Source organism: Caretta caretta, chromosome 6 (genome assembly GCF_965140235.1).
Source record: "Caretta caretta isolate rCarCar2 chromosome 6, rCarCar1.hap1, whole genome shotgun sequence".
NCBI lineage: Eukaryota > Metazoa > Chordata > Testudines > Cheloniidae > Caretta > Caretta caretta.
The window spans coordinates 68,106,389-68,123,326 of NC_134211.1; the positions used below are offsets into that span (position 1 = coordinate 68,106,389).

Genomic DNA, 16,938 nt, shown 5'->3' on the forward strand with positions numbered 1-16,938 from the left:
TTGTATGCAGAATTATAAGATTCTTACTCCTAGGGGAATTCTGTGCCTAAAAATTCTACACCCATTATTTTAAAATTCTGCATGTTTTATTTGTCAAAATAACACTATATAATCATGCCAGTTTCAATTATTGTGATAATTTATTTCAAAATACCTGTCAGCAAGTATGTCTGTAACAATACAGACACCTGCTGTGATATAGTAACTCTATCAGGGTGGGACAAAACCACTCCAAATCGATGAAGTTTTGGTGGAAGGCCAGCACTGTGACCCCCTCATGTCACAATACAAGGAGGTGAAGTTGTGTCACGACACCGCCAGGATGAGGCAACACTGCGTGTGCGCCTGTAGCCCCTGGTGGGGGCGCAACAAGACGATGCCACTCAGCACATCAACAGAACCTGCCCCAAGAGGGACGTCATATCTCTGCGTCATAAGGTTGTGATGACGCATGAATACTACGTGGAGAGACGCTCCTCCCCCGTTCCCATCCCCGACGCTGGCGGCAGTGACACAGCGCAGCGGGCACGCCCTGCCGCCCAGGCCCGGAAGGGGCGAGGCCCGCTCAGCGCTCGTTCGCTCGCTCGCTGCGGCAGGATGGCTGCTCCGCGGCGCTGGTGGCGGAGGCTCCGCTTAGTGCCGGTGGCGGCCCTGCTGCTGCTGCTCCCGGGCCCGGTCGGCGCCGCCCAGTTCTCCAAGTGGCGGCTGCCGGTGCCTCTGGTGAGTGCGGGCCGGGGGGGGCCGCTCCCCGCTCCATCCCGGATCCCGGGGGTGGGGCAGATCCGGGACGCGGAGCCGGGGGGACGGGACGGACGATGTTGCCCCGCCCTATCCCCAGGCGGGAGGGGGCTGCGGTGCGGCGGGCCCCGGCGCGGGGAGAGGCGGAGGTGTCGCTGGGGGCGCCCCGGCGACGGGCCGCCAGGGTGGCAGTGGTCTGGCAGGGCGGCGTGTGCGCAGGGCTGTCTGCTCCTTTGCTCCCTGCACTGTTGGGATTTTCCTGGGGCATGAGACTCTTGCCATCGTCTTTGCTCAGTAACATGGTCCTAGAGTTTTTAAGGTGACCTTCGAAAGGGAACAAAGTTGGGCTTGTTGGGCCCCTTTTTCATTCGATTTGTGTAGAAGGGCTGGAAACTTTTATTGTAATTTTTTTGACTCATGTTTTGCATTTGTATAGCCCAGAAGACACTGATGCCTTTAGTGCTAGTGAACTAACCTCAAAAGAGTACAGAAAATGAAAACTGCATTTGAGAAGAGGAAGGCTTTCTTATCAGACTGCTAAACTGTGTTTTATAGCTGTTTAACATTAGTGATTAAAACCTTTTGGTGAAAGGACATCTGTTAAAGAATCAGCTTCTCTCCACTGTCAGCCAAGTTGTGAAAACTAACAGCTCACATCCTCTGAGATATCCTTGAGGTCTTCCAGCAAAATTAGAGAGGATCACAGCTCCTGTTACTTTTAGGGGTAAAACTCCTTTTTAAAAAACAAAACCTAGACCCTTTTTATATACCACAAAGAAACAAAGTCTGATTTAAATAAAACACCTTTGCAAGATCTCCTTTGTAGGTTTGGCTGGATATGCTAGAATCGGAGGTGGAAGAATCACAAATACTAAATCAGTTAGGCGCGCTCTTGCTTAAGAGTTTGGGTTCTTTTGACTATTGTGCTTGAAATTCTGGGTGAAAGAAAGCAGTGTTTACTTATTTAAATGATCTGATGTTATCCAATTGTCTTCCTCATCTCTTTACTTTTTTTTGTCTTTGCAGGGGAAGAAATTTTTTCATTTTGGAAAGGTTCTCTTCAGCAATACCACAATTTTCCTGAAGTGTAAGTGCTCTTGGTGGATGAGTCTGTTATGCTAGTCTCTACTCAATCTAGTAGTCCTCACAATGTAGTAATACTTGGATGAAAGTGCTCGTAAAACTGTGACTTCTCCAATGATATCAAACTGGTTACATGGGTAGATGATCTGCTAGCTATGGATTAAAATCATGTGCCCATACTGATACTGTTAGATCTGTTAGCAGCCTTTGACCTCTTTGATTAAGAGGTGGTGTTCACTTACTGCACATTGTAGTAGGAGTGAATGGTACTACTCTTGGGTGGCTTCGTTCGTTCTTGGCTAAATATTTCCGGAAAGTGATATGGGAAAGTTGCTTCTCTTTTCTTTGGGTACCATAATATGGACTTCTGCAAGGATTTGTCTTGTCTCCTCTCCTGTTCAATGTGTGGGGCTGTTGGGAGGGTTAGTCAGAAGATAGGGGCTGCTGTGTTTTCAGTATGCTGATGACCTTCAGCTCTGTCACTGTCTCCAGTTATAGCCTTGCTGTTGAAAGTCTAGGCCAGTGTCAGAGGAAGACTGGGGCAGTGGTGGAAGCCAGCTGGCTGATGCTCAATCTAGATAAGACAGGTACAGTTGGTGAGTTGGGGGAAGCAATTGGATAATGTGGTGAAGATGGTCCCTCGCCTTTTGACTGAGGGTATGTTCTCACCATTTGTTTACTCACCTTCATTGGGAATCGTATGGGGTCTCCAGCTGCTGTTAGATGATCATATAGCAACAGTGTCCAGGAGAGCTTTTTACCATCTGTGTGTGGCCAGGAGACTGTGACCAATTTTTTTTTTCCCAAATGCAAATATTCTTGCAGTGATCCTTGTCTTTGTCACTTCAAAACTGGATTATTCCAGTTGACTCTGCAAGGGGATATAGTTGAGGTCAATCTGGAAATGTAAGGTTGTGCAGAGTGCAGTAACCTGCCTATTAACTGGTGGTACTTGGTGGCAGCACATGTTACTGGTGCTCCATGATGTGCCCTGGCTACCTACTGGTTTCCAGATGGAAGATGCTGGTTTTGATATATAAAGTCTTAATTAGGACTTGATACTCTGCTACTTGAGAAGACCTCCTCTCCTTGTGCCATACTGCTACATTTGCAATCAATGGCGGCATTTGATTCGTAGATTCCAAGCCCAGAAGGGACCATCATCATCATCTGGTCTACCATAGAACTTCCCCAAACTAATTCACAGAGCATATCTTTTTGAAAAACATCCAGTCTTGATTTAAAAATGGTCATTGATGGAGGTTCCATCACAACCCATGGTAAATTGTTCCAATGGTTAAATTATTCTCACAGTTAAAAAATTATGCTTTTATCTGACTCCACTTTGATTTAAACAAGGTGGCTGATGATAGTGTTCTTTGAGGGGCCATCAGCTCAGGAATAGGTTTTCCCCACTCATTCAAAATAGCACGAAGTTCTATTGAACTTTACAGCACCCTGCAAGATGGCTGTTTATGGAAAGAAAGAGCCTTGGAAAGAAATCAGCTATGTTGGTGAGAGGGATGGCTGGTGTTTTAGAAATTTAAGGCACGGGCATCTAGAGCCTGAATACTTGACCCTCTTTATTTTTGTATAAATCTTATTATAATTATGAATTATGTGCATTACAGTAGTGTGTAGAAATTGGGGCTGTAAGTAAGGGTTGTAAGATTGTGAAGCATTTGCAGCTGAAATAAATGAGCAGACAAAGGGCAGGAGGGGAAACAGAGGCACATAGAAATGAAATTTTGTACATGGTCACACAACAGGTCAGTGGCAGAGCTGTCAGTAGAACCCAAGACACATCTCCTCACTCCAAATCCAATGCCCTGTCCACTTTACTGCGCTGTATCTTTTCAAACACAAATTAAAGCCTCACAATTCCCCAGTGAGGACTCTTGTCTTACAGATGGGTAAACTGAGGGAGAGAGCTTACCCTGAGCTACACTGTCTGTACCTAAGGGTTAAATTATCTTGTGTATTTTGAGTTTGTAGTCTTTGTGAGGGGTTAGTACTGCTGCCATTTAGTTTGGTGCTTGCTGCTTTACAAGAATTGTCATTTGCTTTAGCACCCTGCTTCACTGTGTTAAAGAATAATTTCAAACATCTTCAGACACCTCCAAGTAGAAACTTGTAACATCAGAATGAATGGAATTCTAGTCTCCACATGGGTCACTTTGTGTTCTTTTGAACAATAGTGACTGTCTCAGAAGAACATACTTTCTGCTCTTCTGTTGCTGGTCCCTTCTTTGAATAAGCATATTATTCATTGTTTGTTGTAGTTGGGCAGGGGAGTAACATTATATATGGTACTAGTCCATTAATAGCTAGGGGAAAACCTGGCATATGAGGACTGGTTACGTTTTTTTTCTGTCTTGTTTTCCTTGTAGTTGAAGGAGATGAGAAGGCTTGTGATCCCTTGCAAGGTTATAATGTTACCTGGTACTTTAGACATTCTGATTGCTACGATGAAGTCTCCAACTTTGGGGTAAGAATCATCCGGAACTGCATGGTGGTGTTTTGTGTTTTTTTTTTTTTTTAAGTCATGGTGGCTTAGTGGATTTGAGCTTGGATACTTCATTTATATCTCATTCCTGTCTGTCTGCTGTTCTGAGGAGGGCATCTGTACTCTGGTGGTAACTGGGAAATGCAGAGGGCATGATCCAAAGCTTATTGAATGCAAGGGGAGTCTTTCTATTGACTTCAGTGGATTTTGGATCAGGCCATTAGCTCTTGAGCGTTTACACTAATTTTCTTCATCTAGATGCAGAGGATAAAAAAGCAATGAGAAAAACCCAAACAAACGGATCAACTCTGATTAAAAATTCAAACACTTAATATTTAGTACAAAAAATTATTAGAGAATTTGGCACTCAAAGCTCAGCAAATACCTAAACTGAGGTTGTATTCAACCTTAATTCAAACCCCTATTATATATGCTACTTACAAGTCTGTACATTGTATGAATGCATACTGTTTCTCAAATACAGTAGAACATACAACTTTTCTACAACTTCAGATACTTCTGTGTAGCAGTTTGTGATAGTTTACTTAATTTTCATTCTCAGGTTCATAAAATGTACTGAATATAACGTCTTATATTAAACTCTTCTGTCCAAGGTATTTTTAATAATTTAGGCTTCCGTGTTGCTGATTTATGCTTCTCCCCTAAATTTAAGCATATAAGTAATCCCACTGATTTCATCCCAACTACACATGTACTTAAAATTAACCACAGGTGTAAATATTTGCAGGATTGAGGCCTTTACAGACATGTTGACTTTTTTTTTAAACCAGTGGTACAACCTTATTTCAGGTGCAGTTGACTATTAAGCAAGTTAGCTCTGAACTGAGGTTCCTTTTATATTGTAACAAATGTTCACTATTAGTATTGTATAATATATGCCGTATATTTATAGCTTACAGTGCAACTTTCATGAAAATAACTTTGTGGACTGACTGGCGTTCAGTTATGTACGTATATAATTGTCTAAGATTATGTTTAAAAATCATGGAAGAACTAGTTGCCGCTCTCTGGTTAGAGAACAGGGAGTTCAATTATAAGATGTGTTTTGATCCCCATTCTAAATTTACATGGAAGGGGTTTTTATCATGAACATCTTTGTGATTAATCTGGGTAGATTCATTTTGTATGGACAGGATGGGAAATACTTCTTTTGTTTTAGATGTCCTATTCTCTTCATGGATGTTTGTACATTAAGGGAAGTTGCGTTGCTTTCCATTTTTTCTAGCTGCTGAGAAAAATCACTTGATATATCAAATGCCACACAAAAGTTCTATTATGTATCTGACAGGATGATCAAGCCATGTCTTATTTTGGAGCTACTTCTGAAGCACGTACGGGTTGGTCAGGATCCTATGCCATGGCTTCGCTCTTCTTCCCCAACTGTTCTGAGCTCTTCAAACCACAGGTATGATGTTGGTGAAGGCTTTGTAATCCCACCATGTTCTCTCATACCACGTACAGAGGAAAGGATTGGGATGATTCCTACTGGAACAGTTGGGCTTGTTGCAACTACGGGTGCTGCCTTAGCTGATGAGTACATATCCCCTACCTTAAAGAGGAGAAAATGTATCTTTATATGTGTGTAACAAATAACAGAAACAAAACAAATTATAACCATGATTTCTTTGTTTTGGTTTATTTAATGTTTACTGTTCAAAATCTGGCCCCAAAAAGCAGACTTAAATGGTGGAGTTTTCCATATTGGCAACATTGTGTCTACTTCATATTGGGGAATGGCATAGAGCTCTCTGCTGGGAAGCTTGTGGGTGTGTCCATACACAGAGTGGGCACTGCTTTTGGGGGGCTGTGGGAAGTACACAGCAAACTGGGCTTTACATTCCCTGCTGAATAATGCCCTCAGCCTTTTTGCCAGGTGAGTGTTCAAGACTAACATTTAAATGAACATAAATTTAAAGACTAGGTGGATAGGTAGATTATATAACACACTGTCAATAAATTAGAAACTTCAAGCAACTGAAGTCCACATAGTGAAAGGGCAAAAGAGTACTTAAAGCATAAGACCAAACGAGGGGAAAGAGGAGGGCCAAAGTGGGCAGTTACACGTGGAGGTATGTGCTTTGTGGAAAGGAATCAAGGGGGAGTGTACAAATACATGCCCTACACCAGTTGTATCTTGCCACGGGAATCTGCACAACTCTGTTAATACCAAATGTCAGTAAACGTACTGTTTGTTTAACAGTTTGTACATAGAGAATTCAAGGAGAAATGTACAGCTTGGCATCTGTATTAGGCTGTTACTAGCTGAAACAAAGGACATTGGGTTGTGAACACCAGGAAACTTCTCTTAACTCCTGAATCTGGCATACTAAGTAAGCAATGAGGCATAGTTAAAGATGACTGGAAAAGGATTTTTTAAAAATCATGTTTGTGCTCCTTTTTAACTACTTTGATGTATAAAGATGGCTTGAAACACATTTTAAAATACGTTGCCTGCTTTTACATTTAGAAATATTAGAAATGTCAACTGTTTTCTCTGCTTTTACTGGAAGAGCTCTTGTGCATCTCAGCTGTGTATTAGGAGGCCATATATTAATAGAATTGCCAAGGTGGTAAGGGTGGGATTTTCAGAAGACCCTAAGGGTATGTCTACACTGCAGTAAAACACTTTATTGCTGGCCCATGTCAGCTGACTCAGGCTGCAGGGCGTATAAAATTGCAGTGTAGATCCTCAGGTTTGGGTTGGAGGCTGAGCTGGAATATCTACGTTTCAGTTTTGTAGCCCTGCAGCCCAAGCACAAGTTGGCTGACACGACCGGCTGTGGCTGTAGTCTTGCAGTGTAGACATATACCCTATGTGACTTTTCCTTGGGCGCCTTTGAAATCACAACCGAAATCTTGAACGAAGACATCCTTTCTCCAAACGTGTATCAGCTAATAAACTATTATAAACAGTCTGGCAAAGACTCTTTCCCACTCAGTTGCTTAGCTTTCAGAATCTTCTGAAGTAGTAGTTTCATTAGTTCTCCAGTCACTGTACTGTCTTTCTGGGTAGTTAAGATCTGAATTTCTTATGTAAAAAACAAGCAGGAAAAAAGTCTGCAAATAGAACCCAACTAAACCCACCCTTTCAGGACTATTTTATGCATAAAGAAATAAAACAGCTTGGGTCCAACTTTTTTCTTTGTGAGTTACCTCTAATAGGGAGGTGCTTAGAACTCTCTAAGTGGTGCACACTTTATTATGGAAATTAACTTCTTTACTCCTCAAATTAAATCTGTGGGTCCAATTCTATGAAAATGAAACCTGTTGTATTTAGTAATTCTGTCTCCGCTGTGGAGAGAGTTTGGGTTAGGGAAATGAGAGAGGGGCTTCTCCCTGTAAATTAACCCTCTGTTGCTATGTTTCAGAATGTGCTTTCTTGTAATCTAATTTTAACAGCAGAAGGAGTGCTGATATAACTTGTCTTTAAACACTTCCTTAGAAATAAATGTTTATATTTTTTTATCCTAAAGATTTTCTATAAAGAGTATATTCCCCTAGAACGCCTCTCAGATGAAAAACAAGAGGTAATTACTTTTCTTTGGTGCACATGATTTTTAAATGGGGGTGATGGTGGTGTGTGGTGGGGAAGCTTTTGGAATCTTGATTGATTTGCTGCTTTTTATGTCTTTAAGAGTTTAAAAGATAAGGCGAATGCAACAAACCACACAATGGTGGCAGAGAAAACTGTAAGTATCTGAGGATTTTAGGCATAAGGGTGGTGTGGAATATAGCAGCTCTAAATAAAAATTATTTTATATTTGCACAAATTCTTTTTAGTATGTATTAATGGTAGTGCTATTATTTTTGCTACACTGAATCTTATGGAAGCTAGATATGTTTCAGCCTTGTCATAGTGTAATAATTATGTGGAACATAGGTAATTTGGCAGTAGTTCTAGATGTTCCACAATCTTTGTATGAAACATTTAGTGTTTAAGTCCATGTTCTCTCTGGATTCCAGTAAAGGTCAGACTGGTGTTATCAGAAATAAAATTAAATACAATAGTTAGGTTTAAACGTTCAACACACAAATATTGGTGTGTGTGATTGATATATATCAATCAACCTTAACAGATTTTATCATTGATAATTTTGTCTTATCAAATATCTGATTTATTGGCAGATCTGAGTTGTAAGCATGAGGGATGTCCCACAGGCAACAGTAATTTCTACAGCAAATGATCAATATGGAAGATTCTTACTCCATCTCAATAACCTTTGGTGTTTCATGTTATACAATTTGAATGGCTGCTATCAAAGCCAAAGAACTCTGTATAGTTCTGTTGTTGCTGTTGCTTTCAGAGAGTAAGAAGCAAAATAGTCTTGGTGAATGTGTGTTCGTTGAACTGAATCCAGGAAAGTCTTTTTCCTGACATCACTGTAGTTTTTGTGGTTGTCTGTCTGATTAGCTTTACTAACTTTTAGTGCATTGCATATAAACCACAATTTTTAGGAGCCTGGCCCTAGTGTGTTACAACTGTGAGAACAGGTTGGAGATTAAATGAAAAGTATTAATACAGGTCCACTAGGTGGACAGCTCCCACTGTGTTATACATTCATATTGTTCATATATTTCCCAGCATAAGGGCTTTGGGGGAGACCATCGTGGTTATAGCCTCATCTGTGAATACTGTGCCTGCTTAAAATCTTTTCAGGAGTCTTATCAGAAGACGTTAGTTTTGCATTAATCTGATTTGCTCTATGTTGGTCTGTACGTACATCTGGAAACTTCCTTTTCAGGCAAGGAATGCTGTGATCCAAACCCAGAAAGATGGGCCATATATCTTCATTGTGCAAATTGGGATTTCAGCCTTGAACATGAAAAGGAGGGAGATAATGGCACCGTCCTCTGATCCAAAAGAGAGTCTCTTTACAAGTAAGCTGTATATAGCCATCTTTCATTCTCATTTATTTTTGACTTATTGAATGTTCTTATCAGACATTCTTTATGTGCTTTTATGTAATATACACTGTGCAGCCCAGTGTCAGTTTAAAGACTTCCATCTTCTATCTCACACACCATAATATTCCCAATTACAGCTCCCCTCAGCCTAAGGCAATAGATGAGCCATGCGTGGTATCAGGAGGATAACAGCTTTGGGCTTTGTCAAACTAATGGTAGAAATTATCAAGTCCTCAGTAATTCAGTTCTGAGTATTGTCCCTCCACGTAAGGATGTTGCAAGAACACCCAACTAATATAGTTGTTTATAGTAACACTCTAAGTAACCAGGCCTCAAGTGGTGTAGAGCATTGCAAGATCAAAATTAACACCTTGCAGTTGCTACTAGCAGTGACTTGGAACCATGTGCACATCTTTGAGGGAAATACTAAACTCTTTAGCATATCTTAAATTAAAATGTTTATTGGCATGACATTTGTTTTCAAAGTGGCTACAGTGCATAGGCAATTAAGAAAAAGAAGGAAATTCAAAATTAAGACTTAAATGTAGTCTTGAACTTGCCCTAGTCTGCACAGGCTCTTCATAGCACAAATTAATATAATTTACTTTTCACTAAAGAAGAATGCTATGTATAACGGGGCATGTCATTTTTGAATACAAGCATGTAGTTCATTGTTTTATATAAGGCTTAATCTTTTATTGTGATTGAAGTACAAATTACATTTAAGAGGTGCTGCACTATGTAAAGATTTGGAATATCTCTGTTATCGTGTTGATGTCAGAATTAGGTGGTTATTCCAGTTCCCTGCGTTGTTTCCTGTTCAAACCAGTTGGATTGTGTTTTGACAGTGACTGTGGAACTGAAGGGTCCATATGAGTACCTCTCTCTTGCAGACTATCCTCTCATGATTGTAAGTAAAACTGGCTTTAGTTTGCCTACGAAGTTGACATAAATCCCAGTAAAATCTTTTCTTGAGCAGTGTAGTCAACCACAGTGAGTTAGTGGCTCAGCATGAATAAAGAACATTGTTTTTCATGTATTTTTCCCTACTCTGCAAAGTTCAGGAATTAGCATGTTCCAGTATTAATTTTTTTTTCTTGTCTGAGTGCTATAACATAGCTGCTGTAGACTAGTCATGCCAGAGGGCAACAGTATCATTAGTATAGTTATCCACTCATGAATTGCAACTTTCAGTACATACTCTCCTGTCTTAGCTCATCTGAGGAAACTCACTATTCTTTATTTTTGCTTAATGTTACCATTTTGAGTGTCCTTGCTTTCTCTGCTCTTTTGTGGTAGCCACCCCCTACTGTTCTTCGCTGCCATCAGACAGTGATAGAATAACTCAGCTTCTAGCTGACTCAGTTCTTAGTTGTTTCTTTCCAGGAGGTGAAGTGCTTTCCTAATGGCTGAAGAAGTAAAGAGACTTAAACAAAATGTTCATTCCCTTTATAGAGACCTTGGGAAAAGACTGACAAAAAGTAATATCTTTAATGCAATGGTCTCTGCTACTGGGCGGGAGTAAGCAGTAGTCTCTGGTTGAGATTGAGATGCTGCACGCTTCACTTTCTGCAGAAGTAGGAAGCATGCAGCAGAATTTTCTAAGGCTCATTTATTCTCTGTGAGTGACCCAATGTGAGCCATCCAGGAAAAGGGCCTTTAAGTCTAGAGGGCACCTTTGATGGAGGGTGAAGCTGCTGTGGCTAGGTCCTTCTATTTGAATTGTATGAGTAACCTGGACACAGAGGTGTATAGGGAAGAAAATCCTATCCTGATCAGGAAGTGCGTTGAGATTCTGCAGTTAGTCTCTCAATGGCCTAGTTTAAAAACCAGTTCACTGCAGGGAGAGACTGCAGTTGTCCCCATGCTGTCCCTCGTCTTCGTTCTGGCCCTGTAGCTGATCCATATTGAGTGGCCATTTGTTTTATGTGCTTTATGGTCTTCATCCTCCTCTTTCTTGCACATTAAGCCTCAATGATCTATTGGAAGTTCACCATGATCTGGTGTGGTGTTCTGATGTTTCTAATCCATCAAATAACTTACAAAATCTGTTTTTCAACATGTCAAGTTTGCTTCTATGCAATGCATGTCTGAAAGATCTTGACGACTTTACTTAAGTCTCTTAAACAAGTCACTTTGGACCTAAAACATAGCAGAATGTTAGTTTGAACATCCTTTTGTGATAAATTTCTGAGGCTTTTTCTAGGTCCTGTGTCTTACTCGCCTCTTTTGAATGATCTCAGATTTGGTCAAAAACTGTTTTGTTTGCTGGCCACATGTGTCTGAAGGTGATTTTGGGACTGGGGGAAATGACCAAACAGATCTGTAATGAAAAGCAAGTCTCTTTCCTACCTGGGAGGGGAGGGTTCCAATAATCACCCCGTAACTTGTGCTTTACAGAATGGTATGAGAGAGAAGCCTGCCTCTTACATTAAATCTTTCCACGATAGATTCAGGGAAGTTTCTGAAATGTCCCTTAAGGGTGGCAGAGAAGTTTGGAACTACAAGAACAAACCGGTGCAAGGAGGGTAATGTTTCTTGGTGTTTGGGGGATGATTTGTACAAGTGCAGATTCTGATTGGAGTTTTTTGAGGCTAGTGATCTTTGCTTTACTCCTTTGGAAGAGTCTGCCGAGAATAAGCTGGGAAGTGCCTCTAACATAAGAATGGAATCACTCAAACTCAATTTAATTGATTCATCTGCTGGCAGTGAGAAATTTATACCATGCCTCCAGACTGTTACAGAACCTGAGGAAAGAAATGTGAAGTGAACCTTTTTTTATTTTCCAGCGTAGTTGGATATAGACATTTCAAAAGCTGCTGTGCTTTAACAAGAAAATGTAGCTGTATTTATAATCCATGCACTGTCCTTCTATGGAAATGGTATTGGGTCTAACCATTCTATTAATCCCTTCCTTGTTTCCCTCCTGATATGGTAGTTTTTCATGGTGATGTGTATCGTGTATGTGTTCTTTGGAGTTCTGTGGCTTGCGTGGTCAGCCTGTTATTGGCGGGACCTCCTGAGGATCCAGTTCTGGATTGGTGCGGTTATCTTCCTGGGAATGCTGGAGAAAGCAGTCTTCTATGCAGAATTCCAGAATATCCGCTACACGGGAGAATCTGGTATGTACCAAGAACAACTTTCAGTTATGGGTATATCTACGCTACAGTCAGAAGTGTGACTCGGCACATGTCAACATCCTAAGGTAGCTTTGATTTAGCCACTTGAATAATTCTAGCGGTGTAGCTGCCGCACTAGGAGCTGTACAGGCTCTTCCGGGGCCCTACATACGTATTTGATCAACTAGTATGTGCTGCTGTGGCCTCACTGTTATTGTTTGAGCTAGCTAGGTCAAAAGTAGCTCTACATATTCTGTAGTCACCTCTCTGATTGTAGTGTAGTCATACCCATTGTCCTGGGCAGGGTAAGGTAGTAATGACTTACTCGAATATATAACTAATTAGGTAATGTATATGCAATAACTCTTTGATTAGTAGGGCACCTCAGAACAAGGAATAAGTAGTCAACATTTTTGGGTTCTGTTTCCAATTATGCCACAGGCTCTCTGGATGACCTCTGCAAAGTTAGTAAACTGAAGTCTTCAGTCTTCATTGTCCCATCTGTAAAAAGAGAGTAATACCTACTTCATAGGGATAATTGAATCTTGTTTCTAAAGTGCTTTGACGTTCTCTGAGACTTAACCTACATAGCACATTGAATTTGTCTGTATAGGAAAATCTTGCTAACAATAAAGATAGTGAAGCACTGGAGCAGGTTGCCTAGGGAGGTTGTGGGATCCTTGTCATTGGAGGTTTTTAAAAACAGATTAGACAGATAACCATCACGGACAGTCTAGGTAGACTACTTCCTGTCCCAGTGTGGAGGGAAGGACTAGGTAACTTTGAGGTTCCTTCCAGCCCTACATTTTTATGAATCTATAATGTTGTGTTCTAGAAAATGCTTCAAAAACATTTTAGGATCTGACTTAAACTAATTTAAAGCTGATACTTGTGCTGTTTTGCTCACCCTTACATTCTTATGTGTTAGAGAAGTTTGTGCTATAGTAGTACATCAGGAAGCCTTAAAACACAAGGTAATAGATCACAAATGCCAAAGCTAGATGCAACAAGTTGAGTTATAGACAGAGCTGGGTTGTGAATTAATGGGTTGTGTGACTTGCTTTGGGATATGTGACATTTCACCTATCTAGATCACTAATTATAATCTGGCTCACGCTGGTAGGAACCAAAATTAATTACTGTACCAACTCACTGTCGGATTGCAGTTGAAACTGATCGGAGTGTGTTGGGTTCTAGGTGGGATGCACTAGCACAGGGCTTCCCACCAAGATCTTAAAGAAGGATCTAAGTGAGTGAAACTACAGCATGATCTAACAGAATTTTTACATGCAGCCGTCCTGATCCACAACGTAGAGGATCTTGTTGGTTGGCTACTTGGGATGCTATTAATGCCCAGGAGATGCTTAAGGCTACATTCAAAGTATTTGCAAGAAGGAATGGGGAAGGGCATTACTATATTTTGGTTTCTGCATGAGTTAAGATCATTCGGTATTCAATCTGATTTAATTATTTGTATATACCTTGTGGTGAGGTATGAGACTGAAATAACATTCTTCAGTTCATCTCTCAGCTAGAAGATACTTAAAGGTAGGTTTTGTCTAATCTACTTTATGTAGACCATATGCATACAGACATTTTCTGAGAAAAAAGGTTTCTCATTAACTCCTTTGGTGCTGAATGAAGTATTCAGCTCTTTCTGGAAGCTTGCTCCAACAGTAGATCATAAAAAGATTGATGCATTTTAATGTGCCTGCATTTCTTGGAATAGTCTTGACCACTGTAGTGTTGCTATTACCTGCAGCACTTATTCAGAACCCGAATTACACGTTTAGTAACCAAGTTTCTTGTGCTTTGTTCTTGGTAGTCCAAGGTGCACTGATACTTGCAGAGCTGCTTTCTGCAGTGAAACGTTCACTGGCTCGAACTCTGGTAATCATCGTCAGCCTGGGATATGGGATAGTCAGGTAAGTAACAACCTCATCTCATGTTACAGGCTCAACACGTTTCTTTAAAGTGGTTAAACGACATTTGAATGTTATTAGCAAACTTGGAAAATGGATGCTGCAGTGGGACAAAATGAAGTCAAATGTTAAATAAAAAAACTATTGTAACCAAAAATGGAAAGAGCATTTTAAAGAGAGAGAAGACAAAAATCTTTCTGTGGTTCAATACTCTTCTCAGATTGGAGACCCTGTCAGTGAGGAAGCTGACCTATCTACTGAAAAATGACATTTCGTAATGCATATGAGCTTAAATAAATGTTTCTTGAGAGTGTTAAAAATTAACCCAAAGTTTAAAAAAAACATAGCTGCTGACAGCCCTAAGTAATGGATTCTGTTAACACAGTCGCTCTCCATCATGTAGTCAGGTGCGTGTGAAGGCTGTGTGCATGCATGATCAGATACTACTGTGCAGTGAATATAATTGAGTACAAAGTGCTCAGTGTCCAGGAGAGGAAAATATCAGCAAGTGGGTGAGTTATGGGGAATGGTAGAAGTGTGATCGATCATTCAAAATATTTTCTTTAAACCCTATAAATGTGGATAGTAACGGGACTAAAACAGGTAGAGATAACTGTTCTTAATTGCATTTGCTGAATCTTCTTGATATGGGAGGGAGTATGGAGATGAGTGGGTGGGGACGACTTTAGATACCCACTTCGGGGAATATGCAGTTCTGGTTCTGATCTTTTTAAAGAAAGATATGGAAAAACTAGAGAGGATGCAACAAATGCAAAAGGATTAAAGGATAAGACCTATGAGGAAGGACCAAATGCACTAAAATGTGTGTAATCTAGAGGGGACAGAACATGGGGGACAAAGTTTGGCATAGAGATCAGAATAACTCTAATAAATGAAGAAAAGTATTTCAGAAGACAATAGAACCAAGATTAAAGGAAGCCAAGAAAGGAAAATGTTAAACTAGATTTTGGGGATGTTATGGTTCTTAGGCTAGACTGAGATTAATCCATTATCTCTCACAATGAAAGTCTAAAACTTTTTTGAATGTTCAAAAAGCGGTTAGAGAAGACCACTTCTGTATGTATATTATAAATTCCCATGAAGCGTGAGACAAACTTTTTCTGTGTCTGAAATTAAGTCTGGGTCTTGAAGTGGTTTTTATCTTACACATAGTGTGTGAAACTTTCATTGTACTGTACTCTTAAAATCACACCTTTTAAATTCAAGCCTGGACAAAGCCTAACGTGACACCATGAGCCTAGAGCACCATAACAAAATAACTTCCTAGATCTGTAACTTGTGATGAGAAACCTTGAATCATGTGCCTTTTGCTGAGGTGTGGTTTTTTTAGCTTTTTTCACTTTTTTTTAATATTTCCCTGCAGGCCTCGTCTTGGAGTCACTCTTCACAAAGTAGTTACGGCTGGAGTGCTCTATTTATTATTTTCTGGCATGGAAGGTGTCCTTAGAGTCACAGGGGTCAGTAGACACTTACCTATGTTTTCATGTGTGCCACGGATGTAGCAATTGTTGGTCTTATGTGTGATTACGTATACTGTAATGTAGTGAAGGATTCTTGGGCTATGCTACAATAGGGAAATTTGGAGAATGAAAATTCCCAGTGCCTTAGGGGGGAGAGAAGACAGTTGTGAAGTGTTGTGGAGAAGGCTTTATTTTTCCAGCTATTTTACCAATTTCTTGCCATGTCTCCTCCCCAAAATGTAATTCTCTGCAATGGAAAATAATTTTGGTGCTTTGAAATAGGAATACTTGAAAATAAGTGGAGTTTTTGGGTCCAGAATTGACAAGGTTTTGAATTTGTGCCTGGTAGTCAAGGGAGGTTTCACTGGGCCTTGTGCAGGGGGAAAAACATGCTGGCAAATAGAAATGGATGCTCCTTGCAAATTTTTGAAGCTGCATATTTTAATAGCCCGGTGAAGACTATTTTAATTCTTAAAAGCTTTTATTGTAGTCATTTTTGAGGTCGATGGGGTTTGGCTTCACAAGGACAATATTTGATCCTTTAATTTGGTTTTGCACCTGACTTGATAGAATTCTTGGGATAGCTTATTTTGACTTTCAGTCTCTTATTTGGTACCCTTTCAGTTTTTCTATGGCGCTATGGCTCTGATAGCAAACTTGGGTCTATCAGTGATTGATGCCTGTATTATTTTGTGGATATCCTTTCAGAAGTTGCACAATATGGCTAATTTTTCTAGGAAATGTTCAGTGCCTGGTGCAGAGACCAGTACAAGTGAATTTCTTAACAAAATAACATCCTAAATGAATTTTTGTGTATATGCGAGAGGACTGTTGATCACGTCTTGTATGTTGTCTCCTAGTGGGTTCCATCAACTTGTGCCATTTTGTTTAAATTTAGTGCTCAAAAGTGGAACATGTAGTCTTTGGCACCAACACAGTAAAAGGCCTACCTGCAAAGATCTATAACAAACTTTCTGTAAGAAGTGTTATTGCAGCGCAGCACCATCAAGGCTGTCTGCTCATTAGGGGTGCCTGCTCAATGAGTTACTTACCTACTCTAAAAACTTACTTCTTGCCATATCAGTTGCTTGTGGGGATCAGAACTGTGTGGCGTTTTCTGCTTTTAATAAAATACTCTGTCCCTTGTGTTGAACACTTAATTC

The 16,938-nt window shown here is 40.3% G+C and overlaps 1 protein-coding gene across 3 annotated transcripts in view; it reads left to right on the forward strand.

The window, feature by feature from the left end:
- Positions 1–498: 498 nt before the first annotated feature.
- The window catches only part of TMEM87A (transmembrane protein 87A), a 29,020-nt gene continuing 12,580 nt past the window's right edge, over positions 499–16,938 (forward strand). For all 3 annotated transcript variants that reach the window (XM_048854931.2, XM_048854932.2, XM_048854933.2), the window contains exons 1-11: positions 499–720; positions 1,765–1,825; positions 4,212–4,309; positions 5,637–5,753; positions 7,822–7,875; positions 7,984–8,037; positions 9,091–9,226; positions 10,102–10,163; positions 12,192–12,375; positions 14,198–14,297; positions 15,679–15,772. In XM_048854931.2, coding sequence (XP_048710888.2) covers positions 598–720; positions 1,765–1,825; positions 4,212–4,309; positions 5,637–5,753; positions 7,822–7,875; positions 7,984–8,037; positions 9,091–9,226; positions 10,102–10,163; positions 12,192–12,375; positions 14,198–14,297; positions 15,679–15,772 — 1,083 coding nt within the window. In that variant the 5' untranslated portion in view covers positions 499–597. The remainder of the gene's footprint in view (positions 721–1,764; positions 1,826–4,211; positions 4,310–5,636; positions 5,754–7,821; positions 7,876–7,983; positions 8,038–9,090; positions 9,227–10,101; positions 10,164–12,191; positions 12,376–14,197; positions 14,298–15,678; positions 15,773–16,938) is intronic.